This window comes from Heteronotia binoei, chromosome 13 (assembly GCF_032191835.1).
Source record: "Heteronotia binoei isolate CCM8104 ecotype False Entrance Well chromosome 13, APGP_CSIRO_Hbin_v1, whole genome shotgun sequence".
Lineage (NCBI taxonomy): Eukaryota > Metazoa > Chordata > Lepidosauria > Squamata > Gekkonidae > Heteronotia > Heteronotia binoei.
In genome coordinates, this window is record NC_083235.1 from 18,228,957 (window position 1) to 18,246,400 (window position 17,444).

Genomic DNA, 17,444 nt, shown 5'->3' on the forward strand with positions numbered 1-17,444 from the left:
CCGGGAGCCCGGTTAAATTGGACCCCCCACTGCCAGGCCGCTTTCGACCAGCTCAAGCGCCTTTTCACTAGCGAGCCGGTCCTAAGCCACCCCGACGAGCAGAAAGCCTTTGTGGTGCAATGTGACGCCTCCAATGTAGCCGTAGGAGCCATTCTCATGCAGAAAGATGGGGAGGGGAAACTACAACCCTGTGCCTATATCTCCCGCAAGTTCTCGGACGAACAGCGCAATTGGTCCGTGTGGGACAAGGAGGCGTTCACAGTCATGTTCGCTCTAAAGACTTGGCGGTCCTGGCTTGAGGGGGCGAAAGTGCCGTTCGAGGTGTAGACGGACCATAAGAACCTCGAGGCCCTCACGGGGAAAAGAAAATTGAGTGAGAAACAGATTCGGTGGGCGGGCTTAAGAAAAGCCATGTTAGATCAGGCCAATGGCCCATCCAGTCCAACATTCTGTGTCACACAGCGGCCAAATATATATATATATATATATATATATATATATATATATATACACACACACACACACACACACACTGTGGCTAATAGCCACTGATGGACCTCTGCTCCATATTTTTATCTAACCCCTTCTTGAAGGTGGCTATGCTTGTGGACACCACCACCTCCTGTGGCAGTGAATTCCACATGTTAATCACCCTTTGGGTGAAGAAGTACTTCCTTTTATCCGTTTTAACCTGTCTGCTCGGCGATTTCATCAAATGCCCACGAGTTCTCGTATTGTGAGAAAGGGAGAAAAGTACTTCTTTCTCTACTTTCTCCATCCCATGCATTATCTTGTAAACTTCTATCATGTCACCCCGCAGTCGACGTTTCTCCAAGCTAAAGAGCCCTAAGCGTTTCAACCTTTCTTCATAGGGAAGGTGTTCCAGCCCTTTAATCATTTTAGTTGCCCTTTTCTGAACTTTTCTGAACTTTCTCCAAGTTCTTCTCTAAGTTCGATTTCACCCTGAAACACATCCCGGGGACCCGAAACTTTCTGGCTGACGCTCTATCCCGGCTCCCGCAACACGAGAGCCAAAGGGAGAAGGTGGTGGACTCACTAATCTCACCCACCCAGGTGGCGGGCATGGTCACCACCCGATCCCAAAAGAAGAGGGAACTAGGAGGGGTCAGCAGCGAGCGCATCGCTCTGGAGGCCAAAAGGGAGGGAGGAGGGCGGCCCGAGGGGGTGCAGAAGGAAAAAGATGGACTGTGGTATAAAGGGGAAAAACTATATATTCCGAAAAGTCTGAGGCGAGAGATTTTGCAGCTCTGTCACTCGTCCAAACTAGCGGGACACTTTGGCTATGTGAAAACCCTCCATCTGGTAAATCGGCAGTACTGGTGGCCGTCCCTCCGGAAGGACGTGTCCGATTTCGTGACAGGCTGCCCGGTGTGCATCATGGCTAAGAAAAGGGGGGGAAACCCCCCTGGCTCCTACAGCCTCTAGAAACGGCTACACGCCCCTAGGCATCTATGGACTTCATAGTGGAGCTACCCCCCTCCAGAGGGAAGATGGTGATTTTGGTAGTCGTGGACACGTTCTCAAAACAAGGCCACTTCATCCCCTGTGCTCAGTTGCCCACTGCAAAGAAGCTAGCGGCCCTGTTTTTTGATCACGTGGTAAAACTACACTCATTCCCAGATAAGGTCATTAGCGACCGCGGGCCGCAGTTCGTTGCCACCTTCTGGTGGGAGTTCTGCAAGCTAATGGGGATCGAGCAGGGGCTGAGCTCGGCCTATCACCCCCAGACAGATGGGCAGACGGAGAGGGTGAACGGGGTGCTGGAACAATACTTAAGGTGTTTTATCAACCAGCGCCAGACCGACTGGGTGGACCTACTCCCCTTTGCTGAATATGGCTACAACAACAGTGTGCATAGCTCCACCAAAGCCTCCCCCTTCGCCACGGTGTTTGGTTACGAAGGGAAACCAGTTCCCCTACTACCAGGGGGGGAAACCCAGGGAGCACCCTCAGCCTTTAAGCAATGGTGGCAGGGTCCCAGCCAAAGTTGGCCAGCCATTCAAGAGAACCTAGAGGCCGCCAAGGAAGCTTATAAAAAGCAGTACGACAAGTCCCATGTACCAGCCTGGGACTTCAAGGTCGGAGACTCAGTATTTCTATCAACCAAGAATCTACCTCTCTCTCAACCATCTAGGAAACTGGCTTGTAAAGTCCTAGGTCCCTTCAGAATCAAAAGGGTAATTAATCCAGTGACTGTAGAACTGGACTTGCCACCTGCCCTTGGTAAAATCCACCCTGTATTTCATTGCAGCTTGCTCCATCGGGATCCGGGGCCCTCGAGTTGGCATCCTCAACCACCAGGAGCCCTCCCTCTTCCGGGGAGCGACCAAAGCCTGTCGGCCCACGAGGTCCTGGACTATAAACACGATCGACCCCTTCCACAGCCCCGGGCCGTGGAGGGAGCCTGGGGGGGGGCAGCATGTCAAGTCTGCTTTAATTCTGGTCAAGTCTGTACCCAAACTTTGATTCAGAAGAGATGTATCCTGGGTAAAGTCATATTATATTCCAATGCTGCTAGCTTGATCCTTCCTCACCCCCCTCCGTTCCTTTGTTATGTAGTGTTGCTTTGAAATGGGAATATGGGAGAGATTACAGAGCCTTCTCAGGCAAGGGTGCCGGGGGAGTCGGAAGGCGGGTAGGCACTCAAGGCCACACCAGCCCTGAGAACGAAATGGTAACATCAATGTGTGAATGTGCCCTGCATAGAGAACCCCTCCCTCAAGAATCCCTTTGAAGTGTACCTTAAATGCAGACCTTACTGGATGCTATTCAGTCTTTCAATCTCTGCTGTAGTCGATAGTCATGATAACAATAAACTAGTAACTTTGTTCACTGCCACAGGAGGTATATATATATATATATATATATATATATATATATATACACACACACACACACTGTAGCTAATAGACGCTGATGGACCTCTGCTCCATATTTTTATCTAACCCACTCTTGAAGCTGGCTATACCTGTAGCCGCCACCACCTCCTGTGGCAGTGAATTCCACATGTTAATCACCCTTTGGGTGAAGAAGTACCTCCTTTTATCCGTTCTAACCTGACTGCTCAGCAATTTCATTGAATGCCCATGAGTTCTTGTATTGTGAGAAAGGGAGAAAAGTACTTCTTTCTTTACCTTCTCCATCCCATGCATAATCTTGTAAACCTCTATCATGTCACCCCGCAGTCGACGTTTCTCCAAGCTAAAGAGCCCAGCATTTCAACCTTTCTTCATAGGGAAAGTGTTCCAAACCTGTAATCATTCTAGTTGCCCTTTTCTGCACTTTTTTCAATACTATAATATCCTTTTTGAGGTGCGGTGACCAGAATTGCACACAGTATTCCAAATGAGACCGCACCATCGATTTATAGAGGGGCATTATGATACTGGCTGATTTGTTTTCAATTCCCTTCCTAATAATACCCAGCATGGTGTTGGCCTTTTTTATTGCAATCACACACTGTCTTGACATTTTCAGTGACTTATCTACCACGACCCCAAGATCTCTCTCTTGGTCGGTCTCTGCCAGTTCACACCCCATCAACTTGTATTTGCAGATGGGATTCTTGGCCCCAATGTGCATTACTTTGCATTTGGCCACATTGAACCTCATCTGTCACGTTGACGCCCACTCACCCAGCCTCAACAGATCCCTTTGGAGTGCCTCACAATCCTCTCTGGTTCTTACCACCCTGAACAATTTAGTGTCATACGCAAACTTTGCCACTTCACTGCTTACTCTCAACTCCAAATCATTTATGAACAAGTTAAAGAGCATGGGACCCAGTACTGAGCCCTGCGGCGTTCCACTGCTTACCGTCCTCCGCTGCGAAGACTGCCCATTTATACTCACTCTGCTTTCTATTAATTAGCCAGTTTTTGATCCACAAGAGGACCTGTCCTTTTACTCCATGACTCTCGAGCTTACTAAGGAGCCTTTGATGAGGAACTTTATCAAAAGCTTTCTGGAAGTCAAAGTAAACAATATCTATCGGGTCTCCTTTGTCCACATGTTTGTTCACCCCCTCGAAGAAATGTAACAGGTTAGTGAGGCAAGATCTTCCCTTACAGAACCCATGCTGAGTCTTCCTCAATAACTCGTGTTCATCAATGTGCCTACTCATTCTGTCCTTGATAATGGTTTCTACCAACTTTCCTGGTATTGAAGTCAGACTGACTGGCCTGCAGTTACCCGGATCTCTTCTGGAATCCTTTTTAAAGATGGGGGTGACATTTGCTCCTTCCAGTCCTCAGAAACGAAGGCAGATTTCAATGAAAGAGTACATATTTTTGTCAGAAGATCCACAAGTTCAACTTTGAGTTCTTTCAGAACTCTTGGATGTATGCCATCCGGACCTGGTGACTTATTAGTTTTTAATTCGTCCATCAGTTGTAGGACCTCCTCTCTTGTCACCTCAATCTGACTCAGGTCTTTCAACACCCCTTCCAATAGAAGTGGTTCCAGAGCAGGCAAACACTTCTCATCTTCCACAGTGAAGATGGAGGCAAAAAATTCATTTAGCTTCTCAGCCATTTCCCTATCCTCCTTCAGTAATCCTTTGACCCCTTGGTCATCCAAGGTCCCTACTGCCTCCCTGGCTGGTTTCCTGCTTCTAATATATTTGAAGAAATTTTTATTGTTGGTCTTTATGTTTTTTGCAATATGCTCCTCATAGTCCCTTTTTGCCTGCCTGATCTCATTCTTACATTTGATTTGCCATTGCCTGTGTTTCCTTTTATTAATCTCACTCGGACTAGCTTTCCACCACTTAAAGGAATCCTCCTTACCTTTTACAGCTTCCATTACTTTGTTTGTTAACCATGCAGGCCTTCTCTTATACCTGTTTGTGCCTTTCCTAACTTGTGGTATATATTTTATCTGTGCTTCTAGGATTGTAGTTTTAAATATTCTCCAAGCTTCCCCACGGGTTTTGACCGTATTTACCTTTCCTTTCAGTTTTCTCTTCACATGCCTCCGCATCTCAGAGAATTTACCCCTTTTAAAGTTAAACTTGGTCGTGCCGGTCTTTCGGGGCAACTCTCTATTTATACAAATAGTGAAATCAATAACGTTATGGTCACTGCTCCCAAGTGGTGCAATCACTTTTACATCTCTCACCAGGTCTTGGGCATTACATAGGACCAAATCCAGGATCGCTCCACCCCTGGTAGGTTCTGTGACCATCTGCTCCATAGCACAGTCATTGAGAGCATCTAAAAACTCAGTCTATTTCTCTCGACCAGAACACATATTGACCCAATCAATCTGCTGGTAGTTAAAATCACCTATGATGACACAGTTTTTTTGCCTAGTCACCATCTTTAAGCCTTCCATCATATTATAGTCGTCCTCTGTCTTTTGATTTGGTGGGCAATAACAAACTCCCATAGTTAAATTTCCTTTTGAGCCCTCTATTTCAACCCAAAGCATTTCTATAAGGGAGTCCAATTCTCTGGCCTCAGTCTTACTGGATCGTATACCCTCTCTGACATACAGAGCCACCCCACCTCCAACCCTTCCCTCCCTATCCTTCCAATATAACTTATATCCAGGAATCACCATGTCCCACTGATTTTCCTCATTCCACCAAGTTTCTGAAATTCCCACAATGTCTATGTTTCCCCCCAACACTAAACATTCCAACTCACCAATTTTACTTCAAAGACTTCTAGCATTTGTGTACAAACATCTATAATTTCCCAGGCAAGCTAGGCCCGCCACCTTCCTCCTGCCGCCTCGAGACTCTGGCAGGCAGTCCATTCTGTTTGTCACCGTCTTAGTGGACAACTCTGTTCCATTACCTGGTAGAAAAGTATCGGCTAACCCTTCATGTCTTTGAGATGAGTCTTCCCGAATCAGAGACATTTCATCTCCTGTCGGCTTTCCCCCTAGATTTAGTTTAAAAATTGTTCTGCCACCTTTTTGATTTTAAGTGCCAGCAGCCTGGTTCCATCTAGGGACAAGTGGAGACCATCTTTTTTGTACAGCTCCCACTTGTTCCAGAAAGCATCCCAGTGCCTAACAAACTTAAACCCTTCCTCCTTGCACCATCGTCTCATCCACACATTGAGACTTCTAATTTGTGCCTGTCTCTCCAGCCCTGCACGTGGAACAGGTAGCACTTCCGAGAAGGCTACCTTGGAGGTCCTGGCCTTAAGTTTCCCACCTAGCAGCCTAAATTTTTCTTCCAGGACCTCACGACTGTTTCCCCACATCATTGGCTCCAACATGCACCACGACCACCGGCTCCTCCCCAGCACTGTCTATCAGCCTATCTACTACACGCGTAATGTCTGCTACCTTCACACCAGGCAGGCAAGTCACCATACGGTCAGTACGCGGTTTTGCCACCCAGCTGTCTACTTGCCTAAGGATCGAATCACCAACTACCAAGACCCTCCCTCTCTACCCGCCCAGGGATGGCTCCTTGGCGCGAAAGGATACCCGCTCACCAACCGAAGAAGAGGTCCCTTCTGAGGGCGCATTCCCCTTTCCCTCAGCCTGGTGCCCTGTTCCCTCTCGACCCTCATGCTCCCTGGCAGCAACGGGGCTGCCACGTTCAGAGCAGGGCTCAACTAACACGTCCCCAAGAGTTTTCTGCAAGTGCCTAACTGACTGTCTCTGCTTCTCCAAATCAGTCACCTCAGCCTCAAGGGTACGAAGTCATTCCCTGAGGACCAGGAGCTCCTTGCATCGAGCACACACCCAAGACTTCTGTCCTATGGGCAGATAGTCATACATGTGACACACAGTGCAAAACACTGGAAAGCCCCCACCCCCCTGCTGGCATTCTACCTTCATGATAGCTTTTTAAAAATATGCAGTCTCTTTTTAAACCCTGTTTAAAAAGGAGAATGAATGGAGGAATGCATTCTTGTCGATTTTCCTGGACCCATCAATGGTTTTCAAAACCATAATCATGATATCCTTCTTGAGAGGTTGGGTGGGCTGGAAATAGGGGAAACCATTCTTTGGTGATGATGCTCTTACTTGATTCACCAATTCCAGAAAGTGGTGCTGATAGGATTGCTGCTGAGCCTCATAGCATTTATGTAATGGACTCACAAAGGGCTCTATCTTATCCATTGCACTACCAAACATCTACATGAAACCTCTGTGAGTGGTCATCTGGAGACTTGGAGTGCGGTGCCACCAACAGGCAGGTGACACCCAGCTCTCTTTCTTCTTAACAGCTAAGTAAGGTGGGTCTGCAGAAGTCCTGAAGAGGTGTCTGGAGAAGCTAATGTGATAGAGGAGAGCCAATAAGCTGAAACTCAATCCAGGCAAGACCAAGGTGTTTTTCGGTCAATGGAGACTGCTTGGGGACTATGAAGTCAGTCTGTCCTGGACAGGGTTGCACTCCCTCTGAAGGAGAACACTTGTAGTTTGGAGGGTGCTATTGCTCCTTGGCCTTTGGTCTCTTTCATGGCCCATCGCACCTTTAATAAGGTTCACCTGCTTTGCCACCTACAGGCATTCCTCAAAAAGCATGATCTGCCCACAGTGATCACATGCACGTTAGTTTACTGTAATGCCCTCTAGGTGAAGCTGCCTCCAAAAACAGTTCTGAAACTTCAATTGGTCAAAAATGTAGCACCCAGTCTCGTATCAAGGGTTGGTTACAGGGATCATATCATTGCTCTGTGGAAATATCTGCACTGGTTACCCATCTGTTATTGGACACAATTCAACCTTGAAAGCTCTAAACAGTTTGAGGTACTTGATGGACTGTCTCCTCCCATATTTTCCAGCCCACTAGTTAAGATCTGCCTCTCAAACCTTGTTTTCTGTGCCCCCACCTTCAGAGATGAGGCAGGTGGAGATTAGAGACAGGGCTTTTCTTGTGGTGGCATCTCACCTTTGAAACTGCCTCCCACTTGAGGTTTGCCTGGTAGGGATTGACAAGGACTGTGGTAAAGCAGTTAAGTTCAAAATCTGTGGCAGCCCATAGATGAAATCCTGAAGTGAACCAAACTGGGAGGATTGTTAATGAATTAAAAAGCCATGGAGAGTGGAAAACAGGGTTTAAATGGTTCCAAGCCATTTAAACCAAACAACTGGACAGAGTGGAGCTTCCAGCCACTCAGCTGTTTCTCCTGAAGACCAGAAAGCAGGGGTTCACTTTCTGCTGTTCACAAACCATCATGAGCCACCAAGAATTGTGCCCAAAATTTGTGGTAGTTCATTCCGGTTCTTCAGTTCATGAACTTACCGTAGCTTTGCAAACCCCAAACAGGCAAAAAATTGCAACAAACTTCTGTTTGTCAGTCAGTTTGTGTCCATCCCTATTGCCTGATACCAACTTGATTTTCTTCTAGGTACCAGGTTCAAATACATCTTTTTACCTAGGCCTTTAATTAGGGGGTTTTATCTTATCAGCTTCTTAATAGTCTGCTTCTGAATAGTTTTATGCAGCTTATGTCCAACAGCTTGGTTTTTAATGGCTTGCATTTTAATGGTTTTTAAAATGTTGTGCTTCTTAATTCTAAGACACCTTGAGCAGGACTCTAACAAGGTGGCATAGAAACATTCTAGCTAAACAAATAATAAAAGGACAGGATACGCATGCATGATGCAAGCACATTCCATTTAAATTAGCAATAATGATAAAAGAATGACGTAGTTTCCCAAGTGACTTTTGCAAAGAAAAAATGTGCATTGATAGACTTGCAAATAATCACTGACAATCAAAGACTCTGATACATCTACACACTTTTGATCACAGTCCAATGAAGAGTGTTTTTTGTAGTTTGGACTTTCTTTCTTTCTTTCTTTCTTTCTTTCTTTCTTTCTTTCTTTCTTTCTTTCTTTCTTTCTTTCTTTCTTTCTTTCTTTCTTTCTTCCTTCCTTCCTTCCTTCCTTCCTTCCTTCCTTCCGTATGCCATTTTGTGCCCCTCCAAGGAGAAAAGTGGTCTTAATATGCATCAGTATATCAATCATGGTTGAACTGTGCACTCTCTGTTGCCACCATTTTCCTAATAGGTTTATCTAATCCCTGGAGCTCTAATAAGACTAGATATGATGCAACCAAACATTGAATTCCCTGAACAACAGAGTTTCTTTAAACAGAAAACTGAATCACTGGGAAGCAGCTTTCATTACCAGGAACTGAGACTACTTAAACAGCTTGAAGATGAATTCTTGTCTTGATATCTTCCCCCCAAACAAAGTCCTGGGGAAGGGGCTGGCATTCCATGCTCCCTTGTTTGTTCACCTTCAGCTGCTGTTCTAGTATCTGAAAAACTTTACATTCCAGATTGTCTACCTGAAGTAAAAATCTTCCAGTGGTTCAAATAATTTTACTTCCTCCAACATGGAGGAGTGTTTGGCATATTCCTGACACAAAGACAGGAAAGGAGATTTTTGAGGAATTCATTTTCAGAAGTTCGCTCCCTGTCTGCTTCTCATGAACCTGCCTTGTACTGAATCAGGCCATCAGTCCATCAAGGTCAGTATTATCTACACTCTCTGTCAGTGGTGTTCTAGGCTTCAAGTAGACCTTTTTCATATCACCTATTTCCACATCCTTTTAACTGGAGATGCCAGAGATTGAACCTGGGACCTTCTACATGTCAAGCAGAGGCTTTACCACAACCATGGACCCTCCTCAAGAGTGTCTGGGAAGCTTAGGTTCTAATCTCCATTCTGTCATGAAGCTCACTAGGTGATCTTTGGCCAGTCACTCTATCTCAGCTGAAATTACCTCACAGAGTTCTTGTGAGGAAAAAATGAGGGGGAGAACAAAGTATGCTGCTCTGGAATGGCCTTGGGTCAGCCATAGCTCTCGCAGGAGTTGTCTTTGAAAGGGCAGCTTCTGTGAGACCTCTCTCAGCCCCACCTACCCCACAGGGTGCCTGTCATGGTGGGGGGAAGGTAAAGTAGATTGTAAGCAGCTCTGAGTCTCTGATTCAGAGAGAAGGGTGGGGTATAAATCTGCAGTTTTCTTGTTCTTCGTCTCTTTCTGCCGGCTTACTTTGGGACAGGAGACTGCCACCCCAAGCTGCCAGTATGGACCCAGTCTTAGAAAACTATTTTTTTTACCATGTCCCAAGGGAAGTTATTTTAGAGAAACTACACAGGGGAGAAGCATGGATTCCTCTCCCCAGCACCAGAGCCCTGACATAAATTTTGGTCTTTGGTAAAATCCTGTCTTTAGTTTGGAAGATTGCGGAAAATAAAATGGGTTAGGGTTGAAAGACTCATATAGAAAGGAGGGAATAAAAAATTATTTGAATGATGTGGGCAGGCCATGCACATAATGTCTGACACCCCAGAAAATGTTTCTGAAATATTGGTCGTCAGCTTCCCATACGTTCTCAGACAAATACTAGCAGGAGAATTGAAAACATCAGCTATACCATCTTAGGCTTGTGCACTTTGTTCATTCTCCTACAGATACTTTTAAAATGCAACAATCCATCATCAGAGCAAACAATACATCTAATTCTCAAATTAAAAACAAATGAAGGAAGAGAAAGTGCATGGTTATGCTGTTCTCATCCATTCATTTCTAACAACTTAAGGCCACTTCTATTATCTAATATGCCCTTAAAATTTTGAATTGCTGTTGGTTTGATTACTGATAACAATTCTTACATCTTTAAGAACCATTCTAATGTGTTAGGTAATGCCGGCTGTTTCCCATCTCACACAAATACCATCCTCAGAAAGATCTGAGCATACAGCAGTACACCTCTGGGATCAGTAGCTTTAAATAGTAACATAATTTCTGAGAGAAATGTCAGGTTTCAAATTAAGAACCAGTCCCCATATCTCAGAAACGGTCTTTTGTCTTGCTATCATGTATCCAGGCCTTGGATTCAGCCGGAGCTCACAAGAGCACAGCTCCTGAACCTTTCTTGAGGGTTCCCTCTCCTCCTCCCCACCTTGTCTTGAAAAGCAGCTGCAGCTGCATAACAATCCCTGGATGAGCACCACTACCTATTTTTCTACAAAATGACCCCTGCATGTATCTACAAGCTTTGGTGCTCTCAGAAAATAGGAAAGATGCTGCACAAAATAATATATGAACAGAGAACTGTTTTAAAAAAAAAAAAACGAAAACAAACTATTTCCAGAAACCGGTGTGGGAATGTTTTAATATTCCAGGACATACTGCAAAAGGGAATTTGAAAGGAAAATCCAATGCTGGTTGGAAACCATAACCCAAAAGAGATCAATCCAGTCAAAGCAGAAGAGGACTGCTGGAGATGAGCCCAGCAGCATTAAAAAAAATCAGATGAAACCCAAGGAAGGTGCAAGGTAAAACATGGCAAGAAGGACAAATTAACATCTGTAAAAGCCAAATGGTTGTCGCTCTCACTGTTTCCAGATCACATGGTTCTGTTTGCCATGTTTCACACTGCACTTTCTTTAATTTCACATGACTTTATGATGATCCTGCTCTGCTTGTCTTCAGCAATCTGGAGTAGTCCTTGACAACTATGAATGGATAGATTTCTCTTTGCTTGGTTATTGTTTCCAGCTGAATTCCCTGTGGAAGATCTCCCTGCTCCAGCACTTCTGTTGCTTGTAATTTACAAATTACATAAAAATTAGCTCCTTAGGATATACCATCTATGCATCTGATGGAATTCTGACTTCCAAAAGCTTACTTGGGAGTGAGGTGGGGATGTTATTCATTAAGATACCATTGCACTTCTGCTTAACTGAGCTTCCCACCCACCTAGGCTTGCCAATCCCCAGGTCCCAGCGGGGGTTCTTCCGATTTCCCAGGCTCCTTCCCGCCCCCAGTCAGCTGGCCGGCAGGAGAGGGGAAAGCCCCGCCCCCAAAGCCACCATGTGACTATCCCCCTCCGGAGGCTCCAGTCTTTGACTGGAAAGCTTCCTCTTGGGATGGGGTGTCTGTGTTACTTGGAATAAGTTGGCTGCAACTTGTAAGTAGAGAGGCCAATCCCTCGCTTCAGAGTCGCCAAAAATGGGGTGGGAGGGAAATGTCTGCTAAGCACTTCATTATTCCCTATGTGGAGATCAATTCTCATAGGGTATAATGGGGAATTGATCTGGAGGTTTTGGGGGCAATGGGGGAGCTGTTTTTTGAGGTAGAGGCACCAAATTTTCAGTATAGTATCTAGTGCCTCTCCCCAAATTACCCCCCAAGTTTCAAAACAATTAGACTACGGGATCCAATTCTATGAGCCCCAAAAGAAGGTGCCCCTATCCTTCATTATTTCCTATGGAAGGAAGACATTTAAAAAGGTGTGCTGTCCCTTTAAATGTGATGGCCAGAACTCCCTTGGAGTTCAATTATGCTTGTCACACGCTTTTTCCTGGCTCCGCCCCCAATGTCTCCTGGCTCCACCCCCAAAGTCCCCAGATATTTCTTGAATTGGCAACCCTACACCCACCCCCCACCCTGTCTCTACTTCATTGCATCTCAAAACAAAACTGTAAAATGCTTTGAAGTAGGGTTCCCAAATCCCCCGCTAGGCCTGGAGACCCCCGATTTGGAGCCTCCTCCCCCCGCTGGCCATAAAAGGGAAAGCGGGGGGGAGGGGGAGAACGGCAGCCCTTCCCACCCAGCCCCGATCGATCGCAGCAGCCAGAGCTCTTCCATTTTCTCAGGCTGCTTCCCGCCCCCAGTCAGCTGGCCGGTGAAGGGAGGGGAGCCCAGCCACTCCCCCAAAGGACCATGTGCCTTTGCGCCTCCGGAGGTGAGTTCTGCCGGCTTCCTATTCCATGCCATAAAGTGCCCAGCTGGTGTGCCTGTGTTGCTGTGAGAAGCTGGCAGCAACTCGTGAGTACAGAGTCCCCTGCATCAGATTTGCCAGAAATGGGGGGGGGGGGCGGGGGGGAGGGGGGTGGAGAGGGAAACGTCTTCTCATAGGGTATAATGGGGAATTGATCTGGAGGTTTCAGGGGCTCTGGGGGAGCTATTTTTTGAGGTAGAGGCACCAAATTTTCAATATAGTATCTAGTGCCTCTCCCCAAAGTATCCCCCAAATTTCAAAACGATTGGACCAGGGGGTCCAATTCTATGAGCCCCAAAAGAAGGTGCCCTTATCCTTCATTATTTCCTATGGAAGGAAGACATTTAAAAAGGTGTGCTGTCCCTTTAAATGTGATGGCCAGAACTCTCTTGGAGTTCAATTATGCTTGTCACACTCTTGTTCCTGGCTCCGCCCCAAAGTCTCCTGGCTCCACCCCCAAAGTCTCCTGGCTCCACCCCCAAAGTCCCCAGATATTTCTTGAATTGGACTTGGCAACCCTACTTTGAAGACCAAAGAAAGAGAGGTAGCTTTTCTTTTTCCATACTCAGTCTTCTTAGTAAGAAGAAATTCTCTTCTTGTACAAGGGGCTCAACTAAATATGAGCAGGGTGAACTTGAACAGAATGGTGCTTTTTGTATTTATAAATGCTTCCATTTACATTATCATCAAGCCCAGATCACAGTGGTTTACAAAAATATTCACCCTAGCCTAGGGTTGCCAAGTCCAATTCAAGAAACATCTGGGGACCTTGGGGTGGAGCCAGGAGACTTTGGGGGTGGAGCCAGAAGCAAGGTTCTGACAAGCATAATAGAACTCCAATGGGAGTTCTGGCCAACACATTTAAAGGGTCTGCGCACCTTTTAAATATCTTCCCTCTGTTGGAAATAATGAAGAATAGGGGCACCTTCTTTTGGGGCTCATAGAATTGGACCCCCTGGTCCAATCCTTTTGAAACTTGGAAGGTGTTTTGAGGAGCGGCATCAGATGCTATGCTGAAAATTTGGTGCCTCTAACTCAAAGAACAGCCCCCCTCCTAGAGCCCCAGATATCTAAAGATCAATTCTCCATTATTCCCTATTGAAATCGGGTCTCCGGGAATAATGGAGTCCCCAGTAGACATTTCCCTCTCCCCTCACCCTGCTTTCTGATGACCCTGAAGTGAGGGGAGGGCCTCCAAACCAGGGGATCCTCTGTCCCCACCTGGGGATTGGCATCCCTACCCCATCCTGGAGAGTCCATGATGGCTTCAGCTTGGCTAATCTCTGAAACTAAATATGGGTCAACTCTGGTTAGTACTTGGATGGGAGATCATCAAGGAAGTCCAGAGCTGCTGCACAGAGGGCTACATAGAGCTTCTGTTTCTCCCTTGCCTTGAAACCTCTATGGGGGTCAGTAAAATTCAGTTATTACTTGATGGCACTTTCCACAACCATAAGTGATTATCAGCTCCATAGGCTCTGCAGTTTTCTGTGAATTTTATAGGGCAGAGAGTTACAAGGGCATCTGGCTTCAGTTAAGTAAAAGGCAAGAATTTAAAATTGTAATTTTTTTCAAAGCCAAAGACAAGTTTATTTTAATTTTAGGCAATGCTTTTTTTGTAGCAGGACCTCCTTTGCATATTAGGCCCCCACCCCGATGTAGCCAATCTTCATGGAGCTTACAGGAGGCCCTGTAAGAAGACCCCTGTAAGCTCTTGGAGGATTGGCTACATCAGGGGTGTGTGGCCTAATATGCAAAGGCGTCCCTGCTACAAGAAAAGCCCTGGCTGTAGGCAATCAAGACTACCAAGAATTTATGATACAGAAGATTAAAAGAAAAAATTTAATTTAATTTAAACTTTGAAGCATTCTGTAAAATCATTTAAAAGCTTTTTTGTACATTCACAATAGGATATACACAGATTTGTGAAGCCCTTTCCTACACTATTATAAAAGGAAGGAAGGAAGGAAGGAAGGAAGGAAGGAAGGAAGGAAGGAAGGAAGGAAGGGAGGGAGGGAGGGAGGGAGGGAGGGAGGGAGGGAGGGAAGGAGGAAATTTTACTCTTTTTGTGTTTGCCCTGATGTTGTGTAACTATTAAAATAGTGTACAGAAAGGTTTAAATCTTCAAAATCTTTAAAATCCAATTTTGTAAATATTTACAAGTTTGGGACGATTTCATAGAATGTTTCTTTGTCCATCAGAGTTTTAATTTAGTTTTATTTTTTCACTCTTTGTATCATATCTTCCAGGTATGTCTACAACTAAGAGAAGCCTGAATCTGAATATAATAAAATTTGAAAAACCAAAACAAGAGAGGAAACAAGCAAACTCAGGTCTTTTCTTTTATAGCCTTATTCTTCTTATAACACAGGCTAGGCTTATAACTGTTAACATGTGAGTGTTCTTTTTGTTATTCATCTACCCATTTCTCCCAGTTGGCAGCCTAAACATTAAATCAGTCTCCTCACACAACTCCTTGCCCAGGGGGGAAGATGCGAAGCGGACAATGAACTACAGTGAGATGGTGGTGACTGAGTTCATTTTGCTTGGTCTCTCCAACCATCCTGTAGCTCGGGCCATCCTGTTCTGGATTGTTCTGGTTATCTACCTCATCAGCTTAATGGCGAATGGTCTGATGATTATATCGATCATTACTGACTCCCACCTCCATACCCCCATGTACTTTTTCCTCAGCAACCTCTCCTTCCTGGACATTTGCTACACCAGTAGCAGCCTCCCACAGGTCCTGGTTACTCTCACCACAAAAAGAGCTACCATTTCCTTTGTGGCCTGCATGGCCCAGATACATATCAGCCTGTATCTAGGCACCACTGAGTGTGTCCTCCTGGCTGTCATGTCATACGACCGCTTTGTGGCCATATGCAGCCCACTGCACTACACAGTGATCATGAGCTGGAGAGTTTGTGTCCAAATGGCCATTGGAACATGGGGTATTGGCTTTATCCTGACCCTCATCCCTACAGTCATAGGCCCTAAACGATTCTGTGGCTCTAATGTCATCAACCACTTCACTTGTGAGGCCCAAACAGTTAGCAAGTTGATCTGTGGAGACACCCACATCAGTGATATTGTCTCTTTTATAACTGGTGTATTGGCCCTTATTATTCCATTTGCTTTTATCTTGGTGACATATTTGAGAATTGGCCAGGCAGTCTGGCAGATCCGTTCTGACCAGGGATGGAGCAAGGCTCTTTCTACCTGTAGCTCTCACCTAATTGTTGTTGGCATCTTCTATGGTTCAGCCATGTCCATGTACCTTCAACCAAAATCCAAATACACCTCTGACGGGGACAAGATGGTCTCTCTTCTCTATAAAGCTGTGACTCCCATGCTGAACCCTCTGATATATAGTCTGAGGAACAAGGATGTGAAACAGGCATTGCAGAAACTCTTTGGAGGAAAGCAATCTGGATATTAAATGGACTTCTTCACCTTTTGTCTGCCGCTATCTCTGGACCACTTTTATTTTGTTTATTGTTCTTAACAATGTACACTAAAGTTTTGACTAATATAATATTTCTTAAATTTGTTTTTGGATGAGTTGGTTTCCCATTCATGGAGAAGCAGGATATTCAATACCATTGTTATGTATTGTTATTATCAGTGAAGTCTGAAGACAAATGTGTCAGACTAGTTCTTGGGAGACCAAGATTAAAACAATCTCCTATAACATTTTCTTTTTTACTTTGAACTAGACCGCCTCAGTTAGCCTAACCTACTTCACATTGTTCTAGTAAATATAAAATGGAGATGGAATGAACGATCTATGCCACCCTGAGCTTCTTTCAGGAAAAGTAGTATTGCATATCTTGTGGAAAATATTGGAGTGGTCCCTTTATGAAAGCAACCCATGAAATGTTTAAGTCATTTCTACATTGTTTGAAGCACTTAAAATCAGTTGAAGCCTATAAGCTTGTAGATTTAGCTGCTAGAATAGAATCTAGGTCAGAGAGGTAGTTTAGCTAAGGAGAATTAGATAAACAGAGGCTAAATGGCCATTTGGCAGCAATGAAAATCCTGTGAATTTAGGAGGAGTATTTGTGAGTTCCCTGCATTGTGCAGGGGGTTGGACTAGATGACCCTGGAGGTCCCTTCCAGCTCTATTATTCTATGAATTTGGGGGGGGGGAGTATTTTGGCTGGAAATATGCCTATCTGACTGAAGTGGGGAAAATTATATAAGAGAAAAGTTCTCATCAGACATTAGCTGAGTCCAGCTTGAGATCTAAAGATAGATGGACATTAGCCAGTATGGGTGTCTAGCTGCTCTTGAAGCTAGTGAGAAAATTGTCAGATCAACCTGGGAAGAGAGATATTTATCAGTGATAACTGAGAGAAGAGAAAGAAATTTCCCAGGACAGAGTCTATATAAGCTTCAGAAATTTCCCACCATCTTGCTGTCCCCTCAGAGGGTCCAAAGGCAGCTCTGGGGTGATTAGCCACAAGCTTGGTTAAAGATCTTTAACACAAGATTTGCTAACTAAGATTGAGTTGATAGAATTTAGAGAAGAGAAAGAATGAGAAAATAGAGTCATAGCTACTATACTATACTATACTATACTATACTATACTATACTATACTATACTATACTATACTATACTATACTATACTATACTATACTATACTATACTATACTATACTGCTAGTATAGTATAGTATAGTATAGTATAGTATAGTATAGTATAGTATAGT

The 17,444-nt window shown here is 44.9% G+C and overlaps 1 protein-coding gene across 1 annotated transcript; it reads left to right on the plus strand.

Annotated features, from left to right (window-relative positions):
• The first annotated feature begins 15,237 nt into the window (after positions 1-15,237).
• LOC132581458 (olfactory receptor 13H1-like) lies at positions 15,238-16,170 on the plus strand. The gene has a single exon (XM_060252702.1). It carries the CDS (start codon positions 15,238-15,240, stop codon positions 16,168-16,170), a length of 933 nt encoding a protein of 310 aa, XP_060108685.1.
• Positions 16,171-17,444: the final 1,274 nt, after the last annotated feature.

What these genes read in the sequence shown, in the direction of transcription:
- LOC132581458 (XM_060252702.1), top strand. Translation starts at nt 15,238, where the DNA reads ATGAACTACAGTGAGATGGTGGTGACTGAGTTCATTTTGCTTGGTCTC.